Source organism: Eumetopias jubatus, unplaced genomic scaffold (assembly GCF_037043125.1).
Source record: "Eumetopias jubatus isolate StellerSeaLion01/CBP00866 unplaced genomic scaffold, mEumJub1_p1.0 scaffold_1, whole genome shotgun sequence".
In the NCBI taxonomy this organism is placed as follows: Eukaryota; Metazoa; Chordata; class Mammalia; order Carnivora; family Otariidae; genus Eumetopias; species Eumetopias jubatus.
In genome coordinates, this window is record NW_028274807.1 from 217,344,318 (window position 1) to 217,366,716 (window position 22,399).

At 59.7% G+C, this 22,399-nt stretch overlaps 1 protein-coding gene across 3 annotated transcripts in view; it reads right to left on the bottom strand.

Moving 5' to 3' along the window:
- The window catches only part of CSNK1G2 (casein kinase 1 gamma 2), a 26,784-nt gene continuing 4,385 nt past the window's right edge, over positions 1 to 22,399 (bottom strand). Inside the window, exons 1-12 of one of the 3 annotated variants that reach the window (XM_028126139.2) lie at positions 8,937 to 9,102; positions 4,156 to 4,208; positions 2,807 to 2,847; positions 2,597 to 2,666; positions 2,360 to 2,508; positions 2,032 to 2,266; positions 1,882 to 1,967; positions 1,726 to 1,810; positions 1,488 to 1,636; positions 1,242 to 1,325; positions 1,052 to 1,158; positions 1 to 957 (exon numbers count right to left, since the gene is read on the bottom strand). In XM_028126139.2, the coding sequence (XP_027981940.1) occupies positions 903 to 957; positions 1,052 to 1,158; positions 1,242 to 1,325; positions 1,488 to 1,636; positions 1,726 to 1,810; positions 1,882 to 1,967; positions 2,032 to 2,266; positions 2,360 to 2,458 (900 nt within the window). In that variant the 5' untranslated portion in view covers positions 2,459 to 2,508; positions 2,597 to 2,666; positions 2,807 to 2,847; positions 4,156 to 4,208; positions 8,937 to 9,102 and the 3' untranslated portion in view covers positions 1 to 902. Of the gene's footprint in view, positions 958 to 1,051; positions 1,159 to 1,241; positions 1,326 to 1,487; positions 1,637 to 1,725; positions 1,811 to 1,881; positions 1,968 to 2,031; positions 2,267 to 2,359; positions 2,509 to 2,596; positions 2,667 to 2,806; positions 2,848 to 4,155; positions 4,209 to 8,936; positions 9,371 to 22,399 lie in introns of those variants that run through there. The other 2 variants (XM_028126137.2, XM_028126138.2) reach the window with 2 other exon arrangements.

Below are 22,399 nucleotides of genomic sequence, written 5' to 3' on the forward strand. Positions count from 1 at the left end.
TGCTTTCATTTTCCTTTATTTTTTTAAAAAAGCCCCTAAACTCTATGGCTTCCAGGAAGCGTCAGAGAAACCGAAGTGCCATTTCTGTACACTGTGTAAAGCAAGACCTAGACACACACACCGCTGCCAGGCCGTCCCTGGCTGCTCCACCCCGAGGCAGCACAGGCCCCCCAGGGAGGCCCAGGAGGACCACACTCCCACCAGGACTGCCCGACCCCGGACGTGCCTGCGGGGCTGGGACAGGGCTTTAAGGCGCTTGTCTCCTGCTGGTCCGCTGGCGGCATGGAGCACAGACACGAGAAGCCCACGCACACCCGGGCACAGACCGCGGCCTGAGCGCCAAGCAGGAGGCCGCCCCCGGGGCTCCAAGGCCCCGGACACGACTCCACAAGCAGGTGTGGCAGGGAACCCTGTGGGGCTGTGCCCGCCGGCCCAGGCTTTGGTGCAGCATTTTGGTTTGGGGGGCCTCCCCCACCCCGCCTTCCCCTGTGGTGCAGGGAGGCCCAGGGCGGGCTCGCCCCCGGCAGCAACGCCCACAGCACCCCCTCGAGAGAACGGCCTTTGGATCGAGGGAGACAAGCTGGACTTTATGAGACTAACAGGACGGGCTGGCCGGCGCGGGCGGCCGACTACTCACTTCAGCAGGCGGGCGGGAGGGGCGCAGGGCAGGGTGGCCACTGTTTCTCTTCTCCTTGTTTGAAATAGTTAATGCTCTTGGAGGGGAGGACCAGACACGGGCGTAGAAATTTCGGCCAAAGTCTCGTGTGAAAGAAGTGACCCCGCGTGGGGGGGCAGGCAGCCGCGGCCGGCCCTGCAGTTTGTCCTGGCTGTGGGCCACACAGCCGGGGCCAGGCTCGCCGGGGTGGCTGCGGCAGGAGGGTCCAGGGCACCCGGGCCCAGCATCACTTGTGACGCTGCACTGCTTTTCTCTTCCTTCTCTTGAAAAAACAGCAGCACCTGCACAGGGTGAGCGAGGGGACATGGACATGTGGCCGGTGGTGGGGAGGGGGCCCACGGTGTCCCCGTGCCCAGCTGCTGCCCAGGGCCTTACTTGGTGTCATCGGCCACCTCCACCTCCGCGGGCGCCGTGATGGGAGCATTGGAGTGCCCGGCAGTGGGGTCGTCTGCATTCAGCTCCCCGTTGGTGGAGTTCAGTGCCTGGGTTGGGGGAGGCAGCAGGGGGGTCAGGTGGGCCCTGCCCCACCGCCCCCATGGTTGGGGTCCTTGGCCCAGCCCCTCACCTGGTTTTTGCTGTGTAGCTGGGCTTTGTCCCGAGGCTGAGGCTGCGAGGGCAGGTCGGAGTGGACCGTGCCGATGGGCGTCGGCTGCAGGGGGCAGGACGCAGCGCTGAGGCCGGGCAGCCTACGCCCACCCACCATGCACCTGGGGTCCCATGGGCATGGAGCACCAAGGCTCCCGGCCCCACATCCTGGGGCCTCACCCACTGCAGGAACCAGGACTCTAGCGGTCCGGGGACCCCCACGTACCAGGGGCTTCCCCGCCCAGTCGTACTCATAGTCGAACACGAAGCCGCTGCGGTCGAAGAGGTCGGTAAAGAGCTTGCGCAGGTAGTCGTAGTCCGGCTTCTCAAAGAAGTCCAGGCGCCGCACGTAGCGCAGGTAGGTGGCCATCTCCTCTGTGGAGAGGCAGCGGGGGTGCACGAGTCAGTGGGGCATGGGGGGGGGGCAGTGGGGCCCGGGGCCATGGGGCTGGGGTGCTCCTCACCTGGGAAGCTCTCGCAGAGCACCTCAATGGGCGTGGCCCGCTTGGTGTCCCCGATCTTCTGGTAGCGCTCCTTGAGTGTGTCGGCCTGTGGGGAGAGCGGTCAGCCGACACCGACCCACAGGCCCCCCGCACCCGCACCCCTGGCCCTGCGCCCACCTTGAGCCCCTGCCAGGGCAGGCTGCCACGCAGGAAGTACATAAACATGTGGCCCAGCGCCTCCAGGTCGTCGCGGCGGCTCTGCTCTGCGGGGGGAGAGCAGGTCAGCGCGGCCCGTGAGCTCCCCCGCCCGGCCCGCGCGAGGCTCACCCTTGCCCAGGTGCGTGTTGATGCTCATGTAGCGCGCCGTGCCCGTCAGGCTCTTGTGCTCCCGGTACGGGATGTGCTTCTTGGTCTCGGGGTCGATGTACTCCTTGGCCAGGCCAAAGTCGATGATGTGGATGGCGTGCTGCCGCTTGGTGCCCGGCCGCCCCACCAGGAAGTTCTCGGGCTTCACGTCGCGGTAGATGAGGCTCTTGGTGTGCACGTACTCCATGCGCGTGATCTGTGGTGGGGAGGGTGGCTCAGGGCTGTCCTCCCCTCGGCCCGCCCGCCCCTCCCCTGCCCCACGGCCCTCCCAAGCACCCCCAGCCCATACCAGCTGGATGGCGATCATGAGCACCGTCTTGAGCGTGAACGTGCGGTCACACAGGTCAAACAGGTCCTCCAGGCTAGGCCCCAGCAGCTCCAGCACCATGGCATTGTACTTCCCACACGGGCCAAAGTAGTAGACCTGAGGGATGCCCTCTGCAGGGGCGACACACAGACTCGTGTGGGACCTGCGTGGCACCCTCCGTGGCCCCCACTGTGCCCCCACTGTGTGGGGCCCAGGTACCTGCGGCACTGAGCTGCTTGTAGAAACGGTACTCCAGGTGCAGCTGAGGCGCCCGGGACTTGATGGGCTCCTGGGAAGGGCAGGTGGACATGTGGTCAGGGGACCCACCGTGCATGCACCCCCCCCTCCACCCAGGAGACCCACCGGGCCAGCCTGAGCTCAGGACCCCTGAGGCCCCACTGGGCGGTGTGAGGGAAGGCCTGAACTCACCAGTTTAATAGCTACGTATTCATTTGTATAGAGATTCTTCCCTGTGGGAGAGAGGTGCGTCAGCGCGGCAGGGCCCCTGGCACGGGGGAGACCCCACCTGACCCACGCCTCCAGGGCCACCTCCTATTCCCTGGCAGACCCCCTTGAGCCTGGCCATGTCCTGGGAGTGAGAAGAATGCCTACAAAGCCCCCTGCCCCGCTGCGGGTGGCCCCCCCCGCCCCACACCCTCATCCTCCAGCACCCCTCCCGCCAGCCCTCCCCTCCCCCCACCAACCCAGGCCCGCCCAGTCAAGGAGGCCGCTCCCAACGCCTCTCTAGGGGGCCCTTCCCGCCAGCACACCAACTCGTGCCCGTTTCTCCCATCTAAAAAAACAAGGAGAGAAAACAGACCCACGATGACCCCGAGGCCCCTCTTCAGCTCCCACAGCGAAGCAGCAGAGGGTGGTGTTCCCCTCCCTGTTCCATCTGACCTGCGGCAGCCCCTCCTGGCTCCCCGGAACACCCCCGTCCCTTCTCCGGCAACTCTACGCTCCCAACACCTGCTCTGCCGAGGACCAGCCCCCCTGCCCCTGGCTCTTCTCCTTCAGCAGACCCCGACCCTGTGGAGCACGGCCCCCTGGCAAGAAGCCGCATGGAGAGGCCTGTCCAGGTCCTGTCTTGCGATGACTCACCCAAGGCGCTCCACACCGGCCATCAGCATGGGGAGCTCCCTTGTGGTGCAAAAAGGGAACAGGCGTCAGGGCCCTGCCCCTTGCTGGAAACTGTGGCTCACTGAGACACTGCTCAGTGGCACCTGGTGGGCAGAGAGCCCCTGGCTGGCTTCCCAGGGCACCAGAGCTCACCACGCCTGGGGCTAGGAATCTGTGTGCCTCACAGGGAAGAGCAAGCCTGGGGCAGGGTCTTCCCAAGCCCATCACTGACCAGCAGGACCTCCAGGAACCCACACAGAAAGAGCCCACACGCCCAACCTCAGAGAACTGAAAACACATGAGTTCCGGAACCTGCCGCAGCCCAGATTTCACCTGCTAGAGCCCCACAGACGGGACTTATGGTGAGACAGCCCCAGCCCCGTGGCTCAAGGCTTCTGTGAAGGGTCTCTGTGCCCTGTGTGTGGACACCCGGCACCCACTTGGCTTTGAGGTCGGGTGACCTGCTGCATAATAGAGGGCTGCCCTAGCCCCTCAAACCCAAGCACTTGCCCCTGCCCCCCCGACCCTCTGGCACAGTACCGTGGACAGCTGTGCCCCCGTCTCCAGTAGAGGGCCCCTCCCAGCATGATCCTGGCCTATGGCCTCGGACTGGCCTCACCGGACCCTAAGGGCCATGAATGTGGCTCCACATGGTATACCTGCTCCTCCAAGATGCCACACGGTCTGCCCCACTGGACTTGAGCAGGATCCACTGTGGGAAGAGGCCTCAGCTTACTCTCCCCGTCATGGTGACATTCACACCTGGGCTGTTCCTCCAACGTGGCGGTGGAGACCCCGCTGTATACCACCCCACAGGCTGAGGCCGGGGCTCCCCGTGCCTGTCAGCCCCTCCCCCCAGTCACCACCCCATCCCGGGCATATGCTCTCAGGTGTGTGTGTCGCTGTGGCACTGGTGGGGGCGGGGGGGGGTCTTCGGTGCGGCCTCAGCCATCCTGGGGCCTTTGTCCCCAGGGGCGGTCGAGAGCCAGCGGTCAGCTTCCCCAGCACACTGCATGCCGAGGGGTCACCGCAGGCCTATAGGAGAACCTGAGGGAGGGGACAGCTGAACTCCAGCTGCCCGGCCACGATGTGCAATTTCTCTCACAGAGGTTTTTAGTTCTCGGTGGGGAGCGTGTGCACATCCTGCTTATTTATTCATTCATTCCACGGGCACTTGGCAGGTTTGGGCATGCTGACCATAGGTAGTGTGTTTAAATTTTTCTTTTCCTTCGGTTGCTTGAACAAAACATTCATTTCTGACTGCACCTTGGGAGACTGCTGAGGCCGCTGCGTGCCCACGACGGTGCTGTCCGGGAGGAGCCCAGCTCGCCTCTCCCCCAGTCTGTGTTCTCTCCTCTCCCATTTCTTGCCGCGGTCTGGGAGGGGTGGGCAGAGGGGCCCCGTCTTCCCGAAGACCTCCGTTCACTTGGGCAGACAACTCAGTTAAGAGGTTCTTCACAGATGCTCATCAGCAGGGAAGGAAAGCTCTCCTGAAGCCCTGCTTCCTGGGCTTTGATAAAAAACAGGTTTTGCCTCTTATGTTTTTCCTTCAACATTTTATGATGAAAAGTTTCAAACATAAAAAAATGGAAAACCCCTGCAGGGAAGGCCCACATCCTCACCCCCTAGATGACATCAGAAACAATCTGCTCTTCATTCTGCTGTGTCTGTGCACCTATCACCCACTCATCTCCCTTATTTATTTTCTGAAGATTTTATTTATTTGACAGAGAGACAGCGAGAGAGGGAACACAAGCAGGGAGAGTGGGAGAGGGAGAAGCAGGCTTCCCGCTGAGCAGGGAGCCCGATGCGGGAATCGATCCCAGGACCCTGGGATCACGACCTGAGCTGAAGGCAGATGCCCCACCGACGGAGCCCCCCAGGCGCCCCTCATCTCCCTTAATTTTAACAAAATCAGAGCATTTCAAAGCAGCAGACATCAGTACCCTCCATATTCCAGCCGATGAAGAGCACAGACTAGGTTCAGCAGGACCTTGGCTGAGGGGAGACACTGACCCGTCAAGTGCACGCACGTGAAGGGCCCCATGCAATGAGCATGTCGCCAGCACACAAACTGGGCCTGGCCCCACCTTCACGACCCGAGACGCATCCACCGAGGGGCACCATCCGGCACGCCCCCTCCTTCCCGGCTCCTTCCATACAGCTCAGTGCACCGGAGGTTTGTCTGTGCTGCGGCAGGTCCGCTGCCGGGACCCGGTCTGGCTGGCTTCGCCGGCCAGCTCCTGGTGTTCTTACAAGCTCCGCGGAGGTGAGTGTTAAGATGTGGGACTTCCTCCCGGCACGCAGGCCCACTCTGCCAAGTCTGCTGCTTGTGCTGCGAATGTGCAGTGTAACTCACGTGGCTGCCTTCCCTTGTGGCCGGTGAGGTGGCGTGCCTTCTGAGCTCCCTGGCGATTCATCTGTCTGCTTTTGTGAAGTCTCTCTTCACATCTCTTGCCTGTTTTTAATGTTTTTTTAAAGTCATCTCTACAGCTGACATGGGGCTCAAACGCACGACCCCGAGATCAAGAGTCAAACAGTCCTCCGACGGAGCCGGCCACGCACTCCTCTCGTGCCCATTTTTAAATTGGAGTGTCTTTTTATTACTGAGCTATCCTTCCACAGGTGCAAACGCCGGGGCTTTGTCACATGGTGCTCTCTGACCACTGCCCGTCTGTGGCTTGCCTGTCCATGCTCCTAACAAGGTTTTCTCACAAATACATGGTTGTTTTTTTTAAAGGTTTGTTTATTTGAGAGAAAGAGAGCACGCATTAGTGTGAGTGGGGGGGAGGGGCCAGAGAGAATCTCCAGCAGACTCCCCTCGGAGCACAGAGCCCCACATGGGGCTCAATTCCACGACCCATGAGGTCACGACCTGAGCCAAAACCAAGAGTCGGACACTCAACCAACTGAGCCGCCCAGGCGCCCCTCATAAAAAGATGTTTTAAACTCTGATGATTCTAATCGATCCTTTATGGTAACTGATAACTTTATTGCGTCTTGAAGAAACTTTGGCATTTTGACTGCCCATGGGAGTTCTGGGAGAGCCAAAGTCCTTGAAGGCCAGTGTGATTTGAAGGGGAGCATGTGCACCCGTGCCCACGCGTGTCTGAAGTCGGGATGTGCAGACAGCTGGAGGGGTTCAGGTGCTTGGGGCTCCGAGGGCCTCACCAACGTCAGCAGCCTCGCCTGTGTGTGTTGGGGGCACGCTCCTGAGGGGCTACGAGCAGAAGGAAGATCCTGGGGGCCACACAAGGCTGGAGCTGCAGCCATCCAGACACAGAGGTCTTCCTGAACTCCCCCGACCCTTGGCCGAGAACCCAGGATGCCCTCGCCTTGGGACAGATGTGACCCCAGCCCTTGAGTCAGGTCAGCTCTCAGCTGCCCACCAGACCCTCACGACGTCAAGATGAGCCTCCAGGACAAAGCATAATGCAGACATTCCACACGTGGCACCCACCATTTCCAACACAAAATAAAACAGTACTAGACGTGTGCAAAAGGAGGCAAATGAGACAGTAACAAGAAACAACAAAGTCAAGGGTGCCAAAGATTTAGCATTTTAAATAATCACAAGGATGTGTGAGGATTTCAAGGACAAGATGGGGAAAATAAACGAGCAGATAGGAAACCTCAAGGGAGAAACAGGGGAATCCAGTGAAGTGAGAGATGCCATGTGTGAGGTGAGAAATTCACCGGAATGGCTCCAACAATAGATCAGACAAAATAGAGAAAAAGAAGGACGAACTTACAAAAGAGTAAAACCTAACCAGACTGAAGCAAAGAAAGACAAAAAGGCTAAAAGAGAACTCAAAAGAAGCTTGAGGGACCTGCAGAAAAGCATCGAACACTTAATGTACGTGTAGCCGGAGTCTGAGGGTGCCAAAGACATGAAAACGAAGGCAGGGAAAGATCTGAAGAAACAATGACTGAAGTTTTTCCAATTTAATGAAAAAGTATCACACAGATCTATGAAGCTTAATCAATCCCAAGCAGGATAAACACAAAGAAATCTCCCTTCAACAATGAGGAATCAAAATCTGAAACCAAAAATAAAAGGAAAACCTCAAATCGCCAGGAAAAAAGACACACGATGTACAGGAGAACATGAATCATCAGGAAAATGCAAATGAAAACCCCTTGACACCCCCGAGCATGCTCAAAACAGAAAAATCCAATGACCCCAAATGCTGATGGGGACGTGTCACACGCAGGACCCTCGGACGCTGCCCGTAGGAGTTTAGAAAGTTACCATCACTGTGGAGATCAGTCTGGCAAGACCTGGAGAGGGATGCTGAGGACGGTTTTATTCACAATGGCGAAAATGTCCCTGAGCAGGAGAACGGATGAAGAAAATGGGGTGCAGACACACAGATGGGACAACCAGCTACCTACACACACAACACCGGGGACACTCAAAATCATGCTGAGCAAAAGCCAGGCAGAAAACACCACATACCTCAATTTTGAAAACGTTTTAAACCCAAAGCTGCTGTACCCCATGGCCCCACTGTACACTCTCATTTGTTTATGCAGAGCCGTACTGTGCAGGCTGCTGATCCTGACACACCCCAAGGACAGGCCCCGTAGCCCCCAGGCTGCAAGTCAGGCCTGGGCCTGTGTGTGTGTCCTGGTTTGTGCGAGCATGTGTGTGCACACACGCACATCCTAATAGGGAGGCAGGAGGGGATGAAGGCGGCTCCATCCGGGGTCAGCTGTGGAACTGGCTATTAGGCGGCCGGGGCCCTGCTGTGCCAGGACGGCTGGACACGGCTGCACTGCGCTCTCTCCCGTGAGTCTGGCAGTGTTGCAGACAGACAGATAGACAGACACATCCGCTGTTCGAGCCCTGCACCTGCCCTGCACACCCCCCATCAACCAGCACACAGAGACCGGACCCCCAGCCCTTGACAGTCTGCTGGCTCAGAAGGCCCAAGCCCAGGGCTTCCTGAAGCCACAGACAGGCAGTGAGACTCCACGGCCCAAGCCCAATCCTGCAGCGTCTGGAGCGGCTGTGGTGTGGCTCTGGCTCAGGACAGAATCTCAACCCAGGCTCTCAGGGTTGGGGCACGCGACAGTGACACAGGCCACTGGACGGGGCTCAGGCTTTGCCTGCGGTTCCTAACAGCTAAGTGCTCAGCAGGAGCTAAGCTTGCATTTCACGTTGCAAATGCACCTGGATCCACCAGCTAGAAACTTCCATGTGGGCCCCCCCTGTATGGGGGGGCACACAGATTCCCCACAAAACTGTCCCTCAAAAACACAGGGTGAGGCTAGGGATCCATCCCCCTGGCAAAGCCTCCCCCTTGGGGAGCAGAATCTCACACTTACCTGGACTCCCAGGCCCAACCATCTGGAAGTCATCTGGGAGTGGTGGCCGCAGCCCCGTCAGGCGCCCCCCCGCCACCCCGCGCCCCGGGATGTAAACAAGGATGCTCACCTAGCCGGAGCTCCCCGAAGTTGCCACAGCCTATCTTCTTCCCGACCCGGAAGTTGGGTCCCACCATCAGGACCCCTGAGCTGGTCCCCGAGCTCCGGACGCCATGGCTGGTCCGGCCGCCGGCCTTGGACATTCTCCGACCCTCCTCCGACTCCCCTTTCCCTCCTTTCTTGTCAAAATCCATAAGTTTGTGGTACCCTGGCCTCTCCACGGTGACTCAGCTGCCGTGCAAATCCCGGGTCTGTGCAGACCTGAGGCTGCGGCCGGCTCTTCGGGGCTAGTACACCATGGTGGCCCGGCGCTCCCGGCTAGTGAGACGTGGGCGCTTGCCAGGGCCCAGCGGTGCTGCTCATCTCGGTGGCCTCGGGGTCGCATGCAGGGGGATGACACATTCTGTTGACAGGTCCCGCCGCCTCAAATCTCGTGGTTCCCGGCTGGCAAAGAAATAAAGACATGGGTCAGGAGGCCACGCGTGTCCATGACGCAGCCCTAGCCTGGCAGGTGGCCCCGAGGGCAGCACCATGAGAGGCTCTGGCCGCCAAGCACATGCTGAAAGATCTATGAAGGTACGAGCTCAAGGCATGACTTCTGGGGCCCGGACAGAGGGGTGCAGTGACTCCAGGCTGTGAGTGCCTCATGTCAAGCTGGTGTGAGACGTGCTGTCGAGTGACCCGCACCCCCATGATTCAGGGACAGCCCCACTGGCAGAAGTCGGGGCTAGTCACGTGACTGAGGCCCTAGAACCCCGAAGCCAGCTGTGGAGCCCCCAGTCTGGGTGCAGAGAGGGCTAAGAGCCACCTCACCCACAGCCCCTTCCCCAGGCCGAGGGGCTGCTTCTCAGGACAGGGAAGATGACACACAGCAGAGCAGAAAGAGCCCGAGGCTGGGAGACAGGCCCTCGCCACTGACCTCCAAGGCCTCTGGCCTGCCCTACCGGCCCCCACTGCACCCCACCCTGTGCTGTGCAGGTGATGCCAACGTCCCCGGGCCTAATTCCAGGAACTTGTGACCTATGGCCAGGTGGGGCTGGAGGAGGCCTTGACCCTGGCAAGGCTTCACTTGGTCAGCAGCTGCCGAGGGAAGTCAGGTGGGCTCCCAGGCTGAGAAAGCCAGCGATCTGGGCACAGGCTGTGCATGCGCCTGGGGTGGGACCAGCCTTGGCCCCTTAGGGACGAAGCAGGGGCCATGGAGGGCTTGTAGAAGGAAGGGCAGGCACTGCGCAGCCCCCAGGACGCAGGGAGGAAGGGCCAGCCACCCAAGCTGGGTGTGGCGAGGGGCAGGTACCCACAGAAACAAACCCGGGCCGGTCCTTGGCCCTGACCAGACGCCTCCAGCCCACCCTGCATCCCCAGGCCCACCCCCATCCCCTCAGGTTCTGGGCGCCAGCCAGCCAGACCAGGCCTCTCAGCCACACCTCCTCCTCCAACCCCCACCAACTGCTCACATCAAAGCCAAAGGATCTCTTCAAAAAGAAACCACCAACATGCTCCTGTAAGCGCCCCCGACCAAACATGTCCTCCTCTAAAATCTGAGTGTGGGGCGCCTGGGCGGCTCAGTCGGTTGATGGACGACTCTGGATTTCAGCTCAGGTCATGATCTCAGGGCTGCAGGATGGAGCCCCACGTCGGTCTCGGTGCTGGACCGACATGGGGCTGGGTATGGAGCCTGCTTGAGATTCTCTCTCCCTCTGCCCCTCCCCTCTCCTCCCCTTCTTAAAATTAATTAATTAGATTAAGTCTGAGTGCGTGCCAGAGGCCTGGAGAAAGGGCTCTGCCTGTGCACACAGCTGTCAGGCCCAGAGTGGCCATGACCCAGCTCACGCGTGTCCCCGCTCACTGTGGATCAGGGCAGGCGGGCTCTTTAATGCCAAGACAAGACATGGAGTCTGAGGTGCATGAGCGGGGCTGCCCGCACGTGGGAGCACCCTGAGGTCAGACTGCTCCCCCACCAGCCCTGCAGCTGGATGTGCCAGGGAGACAGGGATGGCGTTGCCTCCCCATGGGGGCCCCCAGAACGCCCCTCCACTGACCAGGCCAGGACCAAGAGTCCTGGGAACAGCTGGCTCAGAGCAGGCAGGGGCCCCGCAGAGGGGATCCCCAGTCCATGTGCTCAGGGAGAGGCGATGGCCCAGGGTTGTGGCGCTCACACACCCCCTCCCGTGCTCTCACACCTGTGTGCACGCCCACATCACACACAAAGCGGTGCTGCTCCGGAAGCCTGGGTGGGGCCTGGCTCAGTACCCTGCCCCGCCACAGAAGAACCTCAGGCTTGGGGTCAGGAAGGAGCAAGGCCCCGCCTGCTTTGGGGACCATCGCTCTGGTGGGCACTGGGGGTAGAGTGAGTGAGTGAGGTGTGCTGGGCCTGTCAGTCAGGAACGGGGGCCAAACACAAAGAAGGGGGTTTACAGGTATTCCCAATTTCCCTGCTCCATCAGTTGTGCCCCACACATCCCTGGGCAGGGCCTAGAGTATGCAAGGGGGATGGGGTCTTGGGGACAGTGGCTGGGCTGCCCCAGGAGGGAACACGTCCATCTGACATCAACGGAGCCAGCCCCCTTCCCATTGCGCACACCTGGAAATACCCCAAGAGCCCCTCTGAGCACACCTGGGGCTCCACCTGAAGGTGAATCTACACAGACCATAATCTCAAGTTTACTATTAAAAACAAAGCCGCCGGGCGCCTGGGTGGCTCAGTTGGTTAAGCGACTGCCTTCGGCTCAGGTCATGATCCTGGAGTCCCGGGATCGAGTCCCACATCGGGCCCCCTGCTCAGCAGGGAGTCTGCTTCTCCCTCTGACCCTCTTCCCTCTCGTGCTATCTCTCATTCTCTCTCTCTCAAATAAATAAAATCTTAAAAAAAAAAAACAAAAACAAACAAACAAAAAAGCCGTCCACAGGCTCCAGCCTTCCTCCTGAGCTTGGGCCAGACCCTGCTCCCTGGACACACGGTGGGGGCGTCGGAACCATACAAGAAAAGCCAGAGAGCACTTCTCTCCTCACGAGGGTGGGGGGGCATCTTTTGCTTCTAGGTCCCTGCTTTATTGTTACTCCTATCATGGAAATACAATTCCCATACCATACGTTTCACCCCTTAAAAGTGTACAATTCAGGGGCACCTGGGTGGCTCAGATGGTTAAGCATCTGCCTTCGGCTCAGGTCATGATCCCAGGGTCCGGGATCGAGCCCCGCATTGGGCTCCTGGCTCAGCGGGGAGCCTGCTTCTCCCTCTCCCTCTGCCTCTCTCCCTGCTCATGCTCTGTGTCTCACATGAAAAAAATAAAATCTTTAAAAGAAAATAAAAAAATAAAAACGTACAATTCAGTGGCCTTTAATACAGTTATCCAACCATTACCATGGTCTAATTCCAGAACATCCCATCGCCCCAAAAGGCACCCCGCCCTATCAGCCATCACCCCCCAGCCCCACGAGCCCCCTTCCCGTCCGCGGATGAGCCTGTTCCGGACGTGTCACCCACGTGGACTTACACTCCATGCGGCCTTCTGTGTCTGGTTCCCTCCCTGAGCGTCGTGGGCTCGGGGTCCATCCCCGGGGCAGTGCGTGTGGGCAGAGGAACGTGCCCGTGCGTGGGGGACCGTGAGTGTCCATCTCTGGGCACTGAGAAGCGAGCGTCGGTTCCTCTGGGTGCACAGCTGGCCGTGCTCAAGTGGAAATTCTACCGCAGCCGTCTGAGGAGCTGCTGGGCTGCTCTCCGAGCAGCCGCACCGTTTTCTGAAAGCCTGCACACCGCGCACGAGGGTCCAAGCGCTCCTTGGGCTCCAGCCCGTGCTGCCGTCCCCGTAGCGGTGCTTCTGGTCTGCATTTCCCCGAATGCCTGCTTTCTTTCTAGACACAAGTCTCCTCCCCCGACCGAGACAAAGGAAGCCAGACTCATTTCCTCGAGAGTGACCGTGGCTGAAGCAGGAGAGTCATGAGAAAGGAACGGAGGAGGGGACGGCGGGCAGCTGCCTTTGGAAGAGCCCCCACTGCCTGCAGGGGCGTGAGGAACAGAGCCCACACGCAGGGCAGGCACCCAGACGCACAACCTGGTCTGGGCCCGTCCAAAGGGCCGGATGGAGAAATGAGCAGGACGCGGGCACTCCCTGAGGTGGTCACCAGCCAGGGCAGGATTTTTGCAAAAAACACCTGGTTCTTTACTTGGTAAAACCTTAAGGGCAGAACACTAAAGCCACACACACAGCCTCTTAGCGACCGGGTAGAGACTCAGCACACATAGCAACCCACATGCCCTTCGTACACCCGGCACATGCTCACTGCTCCTTTGAAAGTCGGGATTCCACACCAAGGGGCACCGGAACCTACCTACTGTCCCGTTAACAGACACTTAGATCTTCTTTCCAGTCAGAAAGTAATCAAGAACATGAGCATCGGCACACCCATGCACTCATGCGTGCACACATGCATGGACACACACACAGACACTCGAAACACAAAGGCCCAGAGTGCTTCAGATGTAAAATCCACAGGAATTTCAAAGATCACAAGCAGACACTTTGTGTGGGACACAGAACATTCTCGCATCTCATGACCTCTACTATCCTGATGAAGGGTGAACTCAAGGGGCGAAGGGGTCCCGGGGGCTCCCCGCAAAGGCAGTGCAGCAGAAGCCAGCGACAGGACATCCTCAGAGCCTTCAGCTCAGCGGACGCACCCCAGCAGAGAGCACTGGGACATCTCCATGCAGACCAGGCCGGGACGGCCCATAAAGACAGAGGTCTGGTCTTTGTCCTGGGGTCTGGCACAGAGCTCCTCAAACCCGGGGCATTTCCTGAGGGACAAGAGCGGCTCTGCTCTGCAGAAGCACCAGAGGTCACGCCGGATCCGGTCACCAGGAAGACAAAGCTGGGAGCGGAGCTGGGGAGGCCGGGGTGCAGAACGCCAGAACACAAGGTGGGGAGCTCTGCTCCCTGCTCAACTACCGGTACCGCTCTGCCCGAGGCCCACGGGAGGAGCCCCTCTGGGGTCCTCCCGTCTCAGGACCTCAGCCCCCATCCCTCCTGGGAGGCCCCTCCTCGGCCATCAGCACAGGGCCGTCCCTAGCAGCCCCCTTGTCCTCAGCCCCCACCCCGGATGGGCATCTCCACCCGGCCTCACGACCCAGGGTGCAAACCCCTCCTGGGCCTGCAGAGCTGCCCTCGAGGACCAGAAAGCCAGGGAGACCCCTGTGTCTGGGGGTGGTTCTTAGGGTCCCCTCTGAGAAACCCATATTCTCACTCCAGGTAGCTCCCTGTGATGGCGGGGTCCGGGGTCTGACAGCACCCTCCTCCCTGGACACCTTCTTGCTGCTACCTTCGAGAATCCTAACCATGGTGGCGGCATGCCCGGGGCTTGCGGACAGTCTCCACATACCCTTCACTCCCTCTCCAAAGCCTCTGCCAGCGCTTACAGGGGAGGACTCCCATCGGCTGTCTCACTCCAAACAGGCTCCCTCTGCGAGAGCCTCCCCAGCAGCTCTGGTGGCCTCCCCATCCAGAAGGGGCCTCCAATGGTTCCAGGGGTCGCAGAGACAAGGCACCCGGGCACATCACTGGAAGGATGCTCGTGCACGCACTGCCCCCCTCAGGCCTCTGGGCCCACAGGTCCCTCGACACAACACCAGTGACCCATTCCTGCAGCTCACCCAAGCCCCACGCTGGCCCCCGGCTGCTCGACGCCGGCCCCCGGCGGTCCCCTTACGACAGGGCAGGTCCCCACATGGGTCACCGCCTGTAGGGCACAGCGGGCACCGTGGCAGCAGACGGGAAGCCCTTCACGCTGACCCCTTCCCGGGAAAGCCCACCAGCTAGTCACCCCCACAAAAAGAGCCGCCACCCCCCAACCCAGCAGGCAGCACAGACCTGCGAATGTTCTGGAAGGCGGCCGAACTCAGGATGCCCGGGAGGCCACCCCACCCAGCACGGGCCACACAGGTGCATTCTGGGTCCTGTTTGGGGACATTCTGAAAGCCAGGTGGGAGCCGGGGACCAGCAAGAGCGAGTCACATGCCGGCCTGTGGGAAGCAAGGCCAGGGCCAGGGCCAGAGCCTAATAACGCTCCTCCAGGATCCAGGAGCGGGCAGGTGTGCAGCCTGGCACACCTGGGTGAAGCTGGGTAACCCAAGATCTGAGGGCAGCGGAAGTGTCTGCTGTTAGCCCTGGCTTAGGCCCAGGCGCCAAAGCTAAAAATAATTATCCTGGGGGAAGGGGCCTCCCGTCCCTCACTCAGGCCTAAAATAAACCCAGTCTCCACCCAACCAACATGGCCCCTAGTTCCTGACACAGGGCAGGCCCTCGTGGCCCCTGACCCGGGGGGGGAGCCCCGGCCTGCCCCTGCCCCCACCACGAGGACCACGGACCAGTGCCAGGCAGCCCCCGGTCCACACCAAACAGGTCTTGTAGAGACCGCTCCGGGTCAGGGCTATGCTCCTCTGCGAGCACCCACCTCAGGTGAGTTACCTGCCGTGGTTTTTTGGGGGTCCTCCATCTTGTCAGGGCCAGGGGCCAGCTCCCCTGGTGGAGGCCCCAAGAACCCCCTTCTCTGACCATCTCCACTCAGTGATGTCACAGTCCCTGGCTGACATCACCAGCGCAGCCCCAGCCCAGAGCCAGGGCAAGTCTGGGAGCTGATGCAGAGAGGCAGCCTCCCTTCAGGGAGGGAGGGCCCTCTGAAGCTGCCGAGCACCAGGGCACATGGTGGACCCAGTCCTGGGTGCTGACTCACAAGTACCCACCTGGCATGGGATCCAGGCTGTGCCCCCCAGGGGATCTCTAGACACGCACGTCCCTCCCGAGCCAGACACACCTCTGTCTCATGGGGGCTTAATGACCTGTAGGCAAGGCCTCCTCCCCGGGATTCACCTGGGCCCAGGGTCACAAGTACCCCTTATGCCATATCCTGGCATTTACACAGCACTCCCCAAGAATGACCTGGACCCCAGAGACATGGCCAACCTTGCAGTCACAGCCAAGAAGTCCAAAGTCACCTGCAAGGGCGCCTGGGTGGCTCAGATGGTTAAGCGTCTGCCTTCGGCTCAGGTCACGATCCCAGGGTCCTGGGATCGAGTCCCGCATCGGGCTCCCTGCTCCTTGGGAGCCTGCTTCTCCCTCTGCCTCTGCTTCTCTCTCTCTCTGTCTCTCATGAATAAATAAATAAAATCTTTAAAAAAAAAAAATCACCGGGCGCCTGGGTGGCTCAGTTGGTTAAGCGACTGCCTTCGGCTCAGGTCATGATCCTGGAGTCCCAGGATCGAGTCCCACATCGGGCTCCCTGCTCAGCAGGGAGTCTGCTTCTCCCTCTGACCCTCTTCCCTCTTGTGCTCTCTGTCTCTCATTCTCTCTCTCTCTCAAATAAATAAAATCTTAAAAAAAAAAAAATTAAAAATTAAAAATTAAAATTAAAAAAAAATCACCTGTAAGGTCGTGTTATGACAGAGAAGGAAGTGGGCCCAAAATGGCAGGCACGGGAGCCTGCCCAACTGGCCCCCATGATGAGGCCAGTGTTGACGTGTTAAGCAAAACAGGTCATAAATCAGGGAGTTACAGATGGAGGACTCCAACCCCAAATAAACTGGGAGAGGAGAGAGCACACGCCCACCCCACTGGGGCTGCCAGGTAACCAGTGGGGATGAATCCGGGGAGAAGCATCATTGGTGGGTGCCACAAACAGGGGCCACTTCTCAGCGAGCAGGAAGGAAAGGTCCCGGTCGGGGGTGAGCGTAAGCTCAGCGGCCCAGAAGGCACAGGGAGACAGTGTGGGGTTCCCACCCGAAGTCCCAGCCGGGCTGCGCTGCGAGGACACGGCAAGTGAGGGAAGGCCGACCGGAGGCACCGTGGCTGAGAGGGATGCAGGCACAGGTGACGGGCCACCAATCAGGCCACCAGAGTCTGCTCTCAAGCGGTTCAGGCCCGGCAGACGCTGACAGAGCTGTGCAAACACGGCCCAGGTCAGCAGGCCCTGAGAGCACGGGAATTCAGAGCACTTGCCTTGCAACCTTTGGACAGACCTGCATTTTCTTTTTTTTTTTTTTAAAGATTTTATTTATTTGACAGAGAGAGACATAGCGAGAGAGGGAACACAAACAGGGGGAGTGGGAGAGGGAGAAGCAGGCTTCCCGCCGAGCAGGGAGCCCGATGCGGGGCTCAATCCCAGGACCCTGGGATCAAGACCTGAGCTGAAAGCAAACGCTTAACGACTGAGCCACCCAGGCGTCCCTGGACCTGCATTTTCTCACAACAAACCAAATTACAAAAGAGAGGCAAGGTCCCAATGACAAGCCCCAAAACTGCGGCCACGCAACCGGCAGCAAGTGGAGAATTGTAAGACCTGGGCACCAGAAGACACCTGAGATCTGCTTTAAAATGTTGCCTCGAGAGGTGCCTGGGTGGCTCAGTTGGTTAAGCGACTGCCTTCGGCTCAGGTCATGATCCTGGAGTCCCGGGATCGAGTCCCACATCGGGCTCCCTGCTCAGCAGGGAGTCTGCTTCTCCCTCTGACCCTCCCCCCTCTCATGCTCTCTATCTCTCATTCTCTCTCTCTCAAATAAATAAAATCTTAAAAAAAAAAAAAGTTGCCTCGAAAAAGCCAGGCAGGCCACGGAGATCCCTGGGTAAGCTGCTGGTGACCGTGCAGCTTCGTGCTTCGTCCGGGTGCATTTGAAAATCGCTGTGATAAAGAGCTGAAGGGAAACAGGAGGGGTCTGGGCAGATGAGCAGCGCCCTCACGTCCTGCCCCAGGAGACGGGTGACGGCGGGGACGCCTGTGGGGCCTTCCCTGACAGTGAGGGTCCGAGTGCGGGCCCTCTGCCGGACGGCTCGCACGAGACACTGGACCACCCGAGGGACGAGTGTCGGGCGGGGCCCTGCTGCTCAGGCAGTGTGGAACAACCCCCCAGCCCGGAAGTCACCAGTCACGACAAATGTGTGGAAATGTGCTCGGGCGAATGAGGTGGGTGCCGGGGGCTCAGTGGATGCCTGGGGCAGCACAGGCCAGCGTTGGTCTCTCCTCCGACCCCCCACAGCCACCCAGAAAAGCCCTCACCCATACCCTTCCACAGAGCTAACTACCTGTCGAGGGGGCGGGGGGGGGTCCCAGCCCCACGTGACGTCCCCGGGGACCCCTCATCCTGGCAGGCTGGCTGGCCCAGCGTGACCACGATGATGATGCACTGCAGCAGTGCCTGGTGCGGGCGGCTGAGTCCCCTAAAAGGCACATCCTAAGCCCCAGAATGTGACCCTACTTGCAAATTACGGTAGGCCTTCTCCTCAGACAGGTGTCCTCATGAGGAGAGGACAAAGATGTCCAGGAAGGGCAGGCCACAGATGCAGCCACAGCCAAGGGGCAGCCAGGATGGCCAGCAACACCAGAATTTGAAGGGGCAGGAAGGACCCTTCCTGAAGCCTGCAGAGGGAGTGTGGCCCCACCACACCTTGATCCCAGGCTTCTGGGCTCCAGAACAGTGTGCGGCCCAGCCAGCACGCCCGGCCAGGACACAGGGCCAGCATCTGCAGGGAGGAGCCGTGTGGGCAGTGGGGGCCCCTGATGGGACGAATGTAACCTGGGGACGTCCTGCGGGACCCCAGCCAGCCCTCCTCCGACCGCCCAGGGCATCCACACAACAGGGGACCCGGGGACCAGCCTGGAGGTCCCGCAGGACCAGCCTGGAGGTCCCGCAGCACTCTGCCGAAGCAGAGTGACAACCGAAATCCCGCGGTGTCAGGATGGGGTCCTGGCACAGAGCGAGGATCTCTGGTGAATAACGAGGTATCAGTGTCTGCTCGTCAGCTCTGACGAAAGCACCACGCTGATGTGACGGGTGAACAGAGGGCCTGGGCGTGGGGCCCGTGGGAACTCCGTGCTGCGCAGTAACTCGGCACACAGACCTGCTCCAAAATCAAGGGTATTTAAAAAAACCCAGGGGCAGGCGCCTGGGTGGCTCAGTTGGTTAAGCAGCTGCCTTCAGCTCAGGTCATGATCCTGGAGTCCCAGGATCCAGCCCCGCATTGGGCTCCCTGCTCCGCGGGAAGCCTGCTTCTCCCTCTCCCACTCCCCCTGCTCGTGTTCCCTCTCTCGCTGTACCTCTCTCTGTCAAATGAATAAATGAAGTCTTTAAAAAATAGTAATAATAGGGGTGCCTGGGTGGCTCAGTCGTTAAGCGTCTGCCTTCGGCTCAGGTCATGATCCCAGGGTCCTGGGATCGAGTCCCACATGGGGCTCCCTGCTCGGCGGGGAGTCTGCTTCTCCCTTTGTCCCTCCATGAGCACGCCGCTCGTTCCCATGCTCGTACACTCACTCTCTCAAATAAACAAATAAAAATAAAGTCTTTAAAACATAAAAAGGCACAGTGAGGGGCACCTGGGTGGCTCAGTCGGTGAAGCATCCGACCCTTGGTTTCAGGTCAGGGTCATGAGATCAAGCCCCACAGAGGGCTCTGCGCTCAGCACGGAGTCGGCTTGGGGTTCTCTCTCCCTCTGTCTGTCCCTCCCACTTGTGTGCATACACCTGCTCTAAAATAAATCTTAAAAAAAAATAATCAAAAATAAATACATAAAAAGGCAGAGTGGGGTTCGGAGACGGGTGCAGATCAAAGTCAGACCTGCAAGCCGGCCCACTGTCAAAGCCACACATCCTGCCCCCGGACCTGGGTTTACCTAGCTTCTGTGAGATGCTGCCTGTAAGTACTTCAGAGGAGTCAAGCGGTGCATGCCCACAGGAAGTGAAAGATGCAGAAACTGACAGGCCGGGTGGGAGAGGTATGAGGGCTGATCTGCTACTGTGTGAGAGCTCAGCGGCCCCAACCTGCAAGCCTCAACCCCTCGGTGGCCCTGGGCGAGGGTGGCCCCCACTGCAGCCACCCAGGACAGGCCCAGCCCGCAGGGCCTGGGGACCCTGAGCTCATACAGCACCCCAGGCGCTCACCAAACCCAGTCAGGGCGCACACAGGGCTCACGCACCAGGAGGCTCACAGGAGCCGACGCCCAAGGCCCTCGGGAGGCTGCCCCCCCCCCCCCACCGCCATAGGCCCAGGTGGCAGTAGGGACCAGTTAAAGACCTGGAGAAATCCCAGAGCTACCCAGCCCTTGGCTCTGGCCACACACGTGGCAGTGCAGCCCGCAACTTTGGTCCCCAAGTTCAGCCCCGGGATGGAACAGCCCCCGGTGCCCAGAAGGCTACATCAGAATTCATATGCAGCACTGCTGAAGATCCAGATTCCCAGTGCACCCCGAGGTGCTGATGCAAGGCGCTGGAGTGGGACCTGGGAGCCATCACTTAATCCTGAAGGTTCTACTCCAAACTCTGCAGGCCCACCAGCCACCCACCCCAATCCCAAACAGCCCTGGCACCAACAGCCAGATACAGCAGACAGAAGTGCAACGTACTCAGTTAACAATGAACCTCAGACAAGCAACAAATCATTGAGTATGAGGACGTCCCCCTGAAGTATATGGGACATACTCATACGAAGCAACAGGCTGGCTGTCTGACACTAAGGTCCTCAGGCACAGCAGAACTGACAAACCTCCCAGGAAGACTCACTGCTCACAGGGCCACTAATGTTTTCTACTCAATTCTGTACTTTTTTTTTTTTTAAGATTTTATTTGTTTGACAGAAAGAGTCACAGCGAGAGAGGGAACACAAACAGGAGGAGCTGGAGAGGGAGAAGCAGGCTTCCCGCCGAGCAGGGAGCCCGATGCAGGGCTTGATCCCAGGACCCTGGGATCATGACCTGAGCTGAAGGCAGACGCTTAACGACTGAGCCACCCAAGCGCCCAATTCTGTGTTACTTTTTTTTTTAAAGATTTATTTATTTGAGAGAGAGAATGAGAGAGAGAGAGCACATGAGAAGGAAGAGGGTCAGACAGAGAAGCAGACCCCCCGCTGAGCAGGGAGCCGGATGTGGGACTCGATCCCGGGGCCTCCAGGATCATGACCTGAGCCAAAGGCAGTCGCTCAACCAACTGAGCCACCCAGGCGCCCCACCCAGGCGCCCCAATTTGATTCTTAAAATCAAGCATTTCCAATGAAAATTTAGCTTCCAAATAGTGATGAGCCACGAGTATCAAACGCACACCGAACTATGAAAGAAATAATGAACATCTCAACCACCACTTCTTACACCGGTAACGTGTTTAAATGATCCCAGATACACAGAGTGAAACAATAAAATGAGTTTCACCTGTTGCTTTTTTGCCAAGGCCACTGGTGTGCTGTCAGCCACCCACGTGGTCCAAGTCCCATTTCCACCGGGGGCTGGAGCTCCTGTGCCTCAGAAACCCTGTCACCCCCAGAAGCCGAGGCCCAGGGGGTGAGCGGCACCTGGCACAGCCTGGGCGAGGGCCGCCAGGTGCACTGGGACCCACTGAGCTGGGCCCCCACGTCTGCAAGGACAATGGAGTACCTGCCATGGCCCTCTGCTCCCCCAAAACCAGGGCAGATGACCTCCCAAGCTGCCCCCTTCCTCCCACCTGGCTGTAGAGGAGCTCCACTTGCAGCAGTCAGACCACACCCCACCCCAGGGCGGGGGGGGGGGGGGGGGGCAGCGGGTGTAACCCTTCCCCCTGGCAGCCTGCAGGGAAGAACCAGGAAGGAGCACGACACACAGAGCGAGCGAGCGAGCAGCGGCAGGCCCGGCTATCTCCTGCCCCTGCCCTGCGCGTGCAGGGGCCTTGGCCACCACGCAGCATAGTCCGCAGCTCCAGGCCGCCTCCCGGATGGCTGCTGGGAGGACCAGCCCCCAGAGCCCTCTCCCCGCTTGCTTCCTCAGACGTCCAGCTCCAGGATGCAAGGGAGGGCCGTACGGCACAGGCCCTGGGGCCTGTGAACCATGGCTGCAGCCACACGCTCTGGAGGCCCCTCTCAGCTCCAGCTCCCTGTGGCAGCTGCAGGGTGGAAGCAAATCTCCAGGGCGGGGCTCTCACCGGGGGCGATCCTGCCCCCCAGGAACAGTGGATGACACCTGGGGACATCTGCGGCCATCACGACCGGAGAGCTCTTGGCACCAAGTGGGTGGGGCCAGGGAAGCTGTTCAGCCCCCACAGCACCCAGGACGCCCCCCAGAGAGTGATTCAACCCCAATGTCATCAGTGCTGGAAGAAAGGGAGCGGGGATACAAAGTGTCCTCAGCATAAATTTCCAACAGGCCCATCAGTGCAGCTTACAGAAAAAGGAGGCAGCCCCCGAGTGGGGACCAGCAGTGAGCACCGTGCTGTTCTGACGTCAGAGCAGAGGCAGGAGGGAAGGTGCTGGTGGGGCAGAGAGGTGCACACAGGTGTGCCGGAGGGCCCTGGAGCTGCCGCCCGGGACGGTCAGCTCTCCCGGCCCCACTCTTGCATGCGGAGCTGCTAGGGGGGTTGACTGGGGGTGATGTGTGGGACCCAGCACAGCCTCCTGCATGGAGCGGTAAAGACATCGGTATCCCATCACAGACCCGGAATTACACCCAAGACCATTTCTAGAAGCAGTGAGAGAGC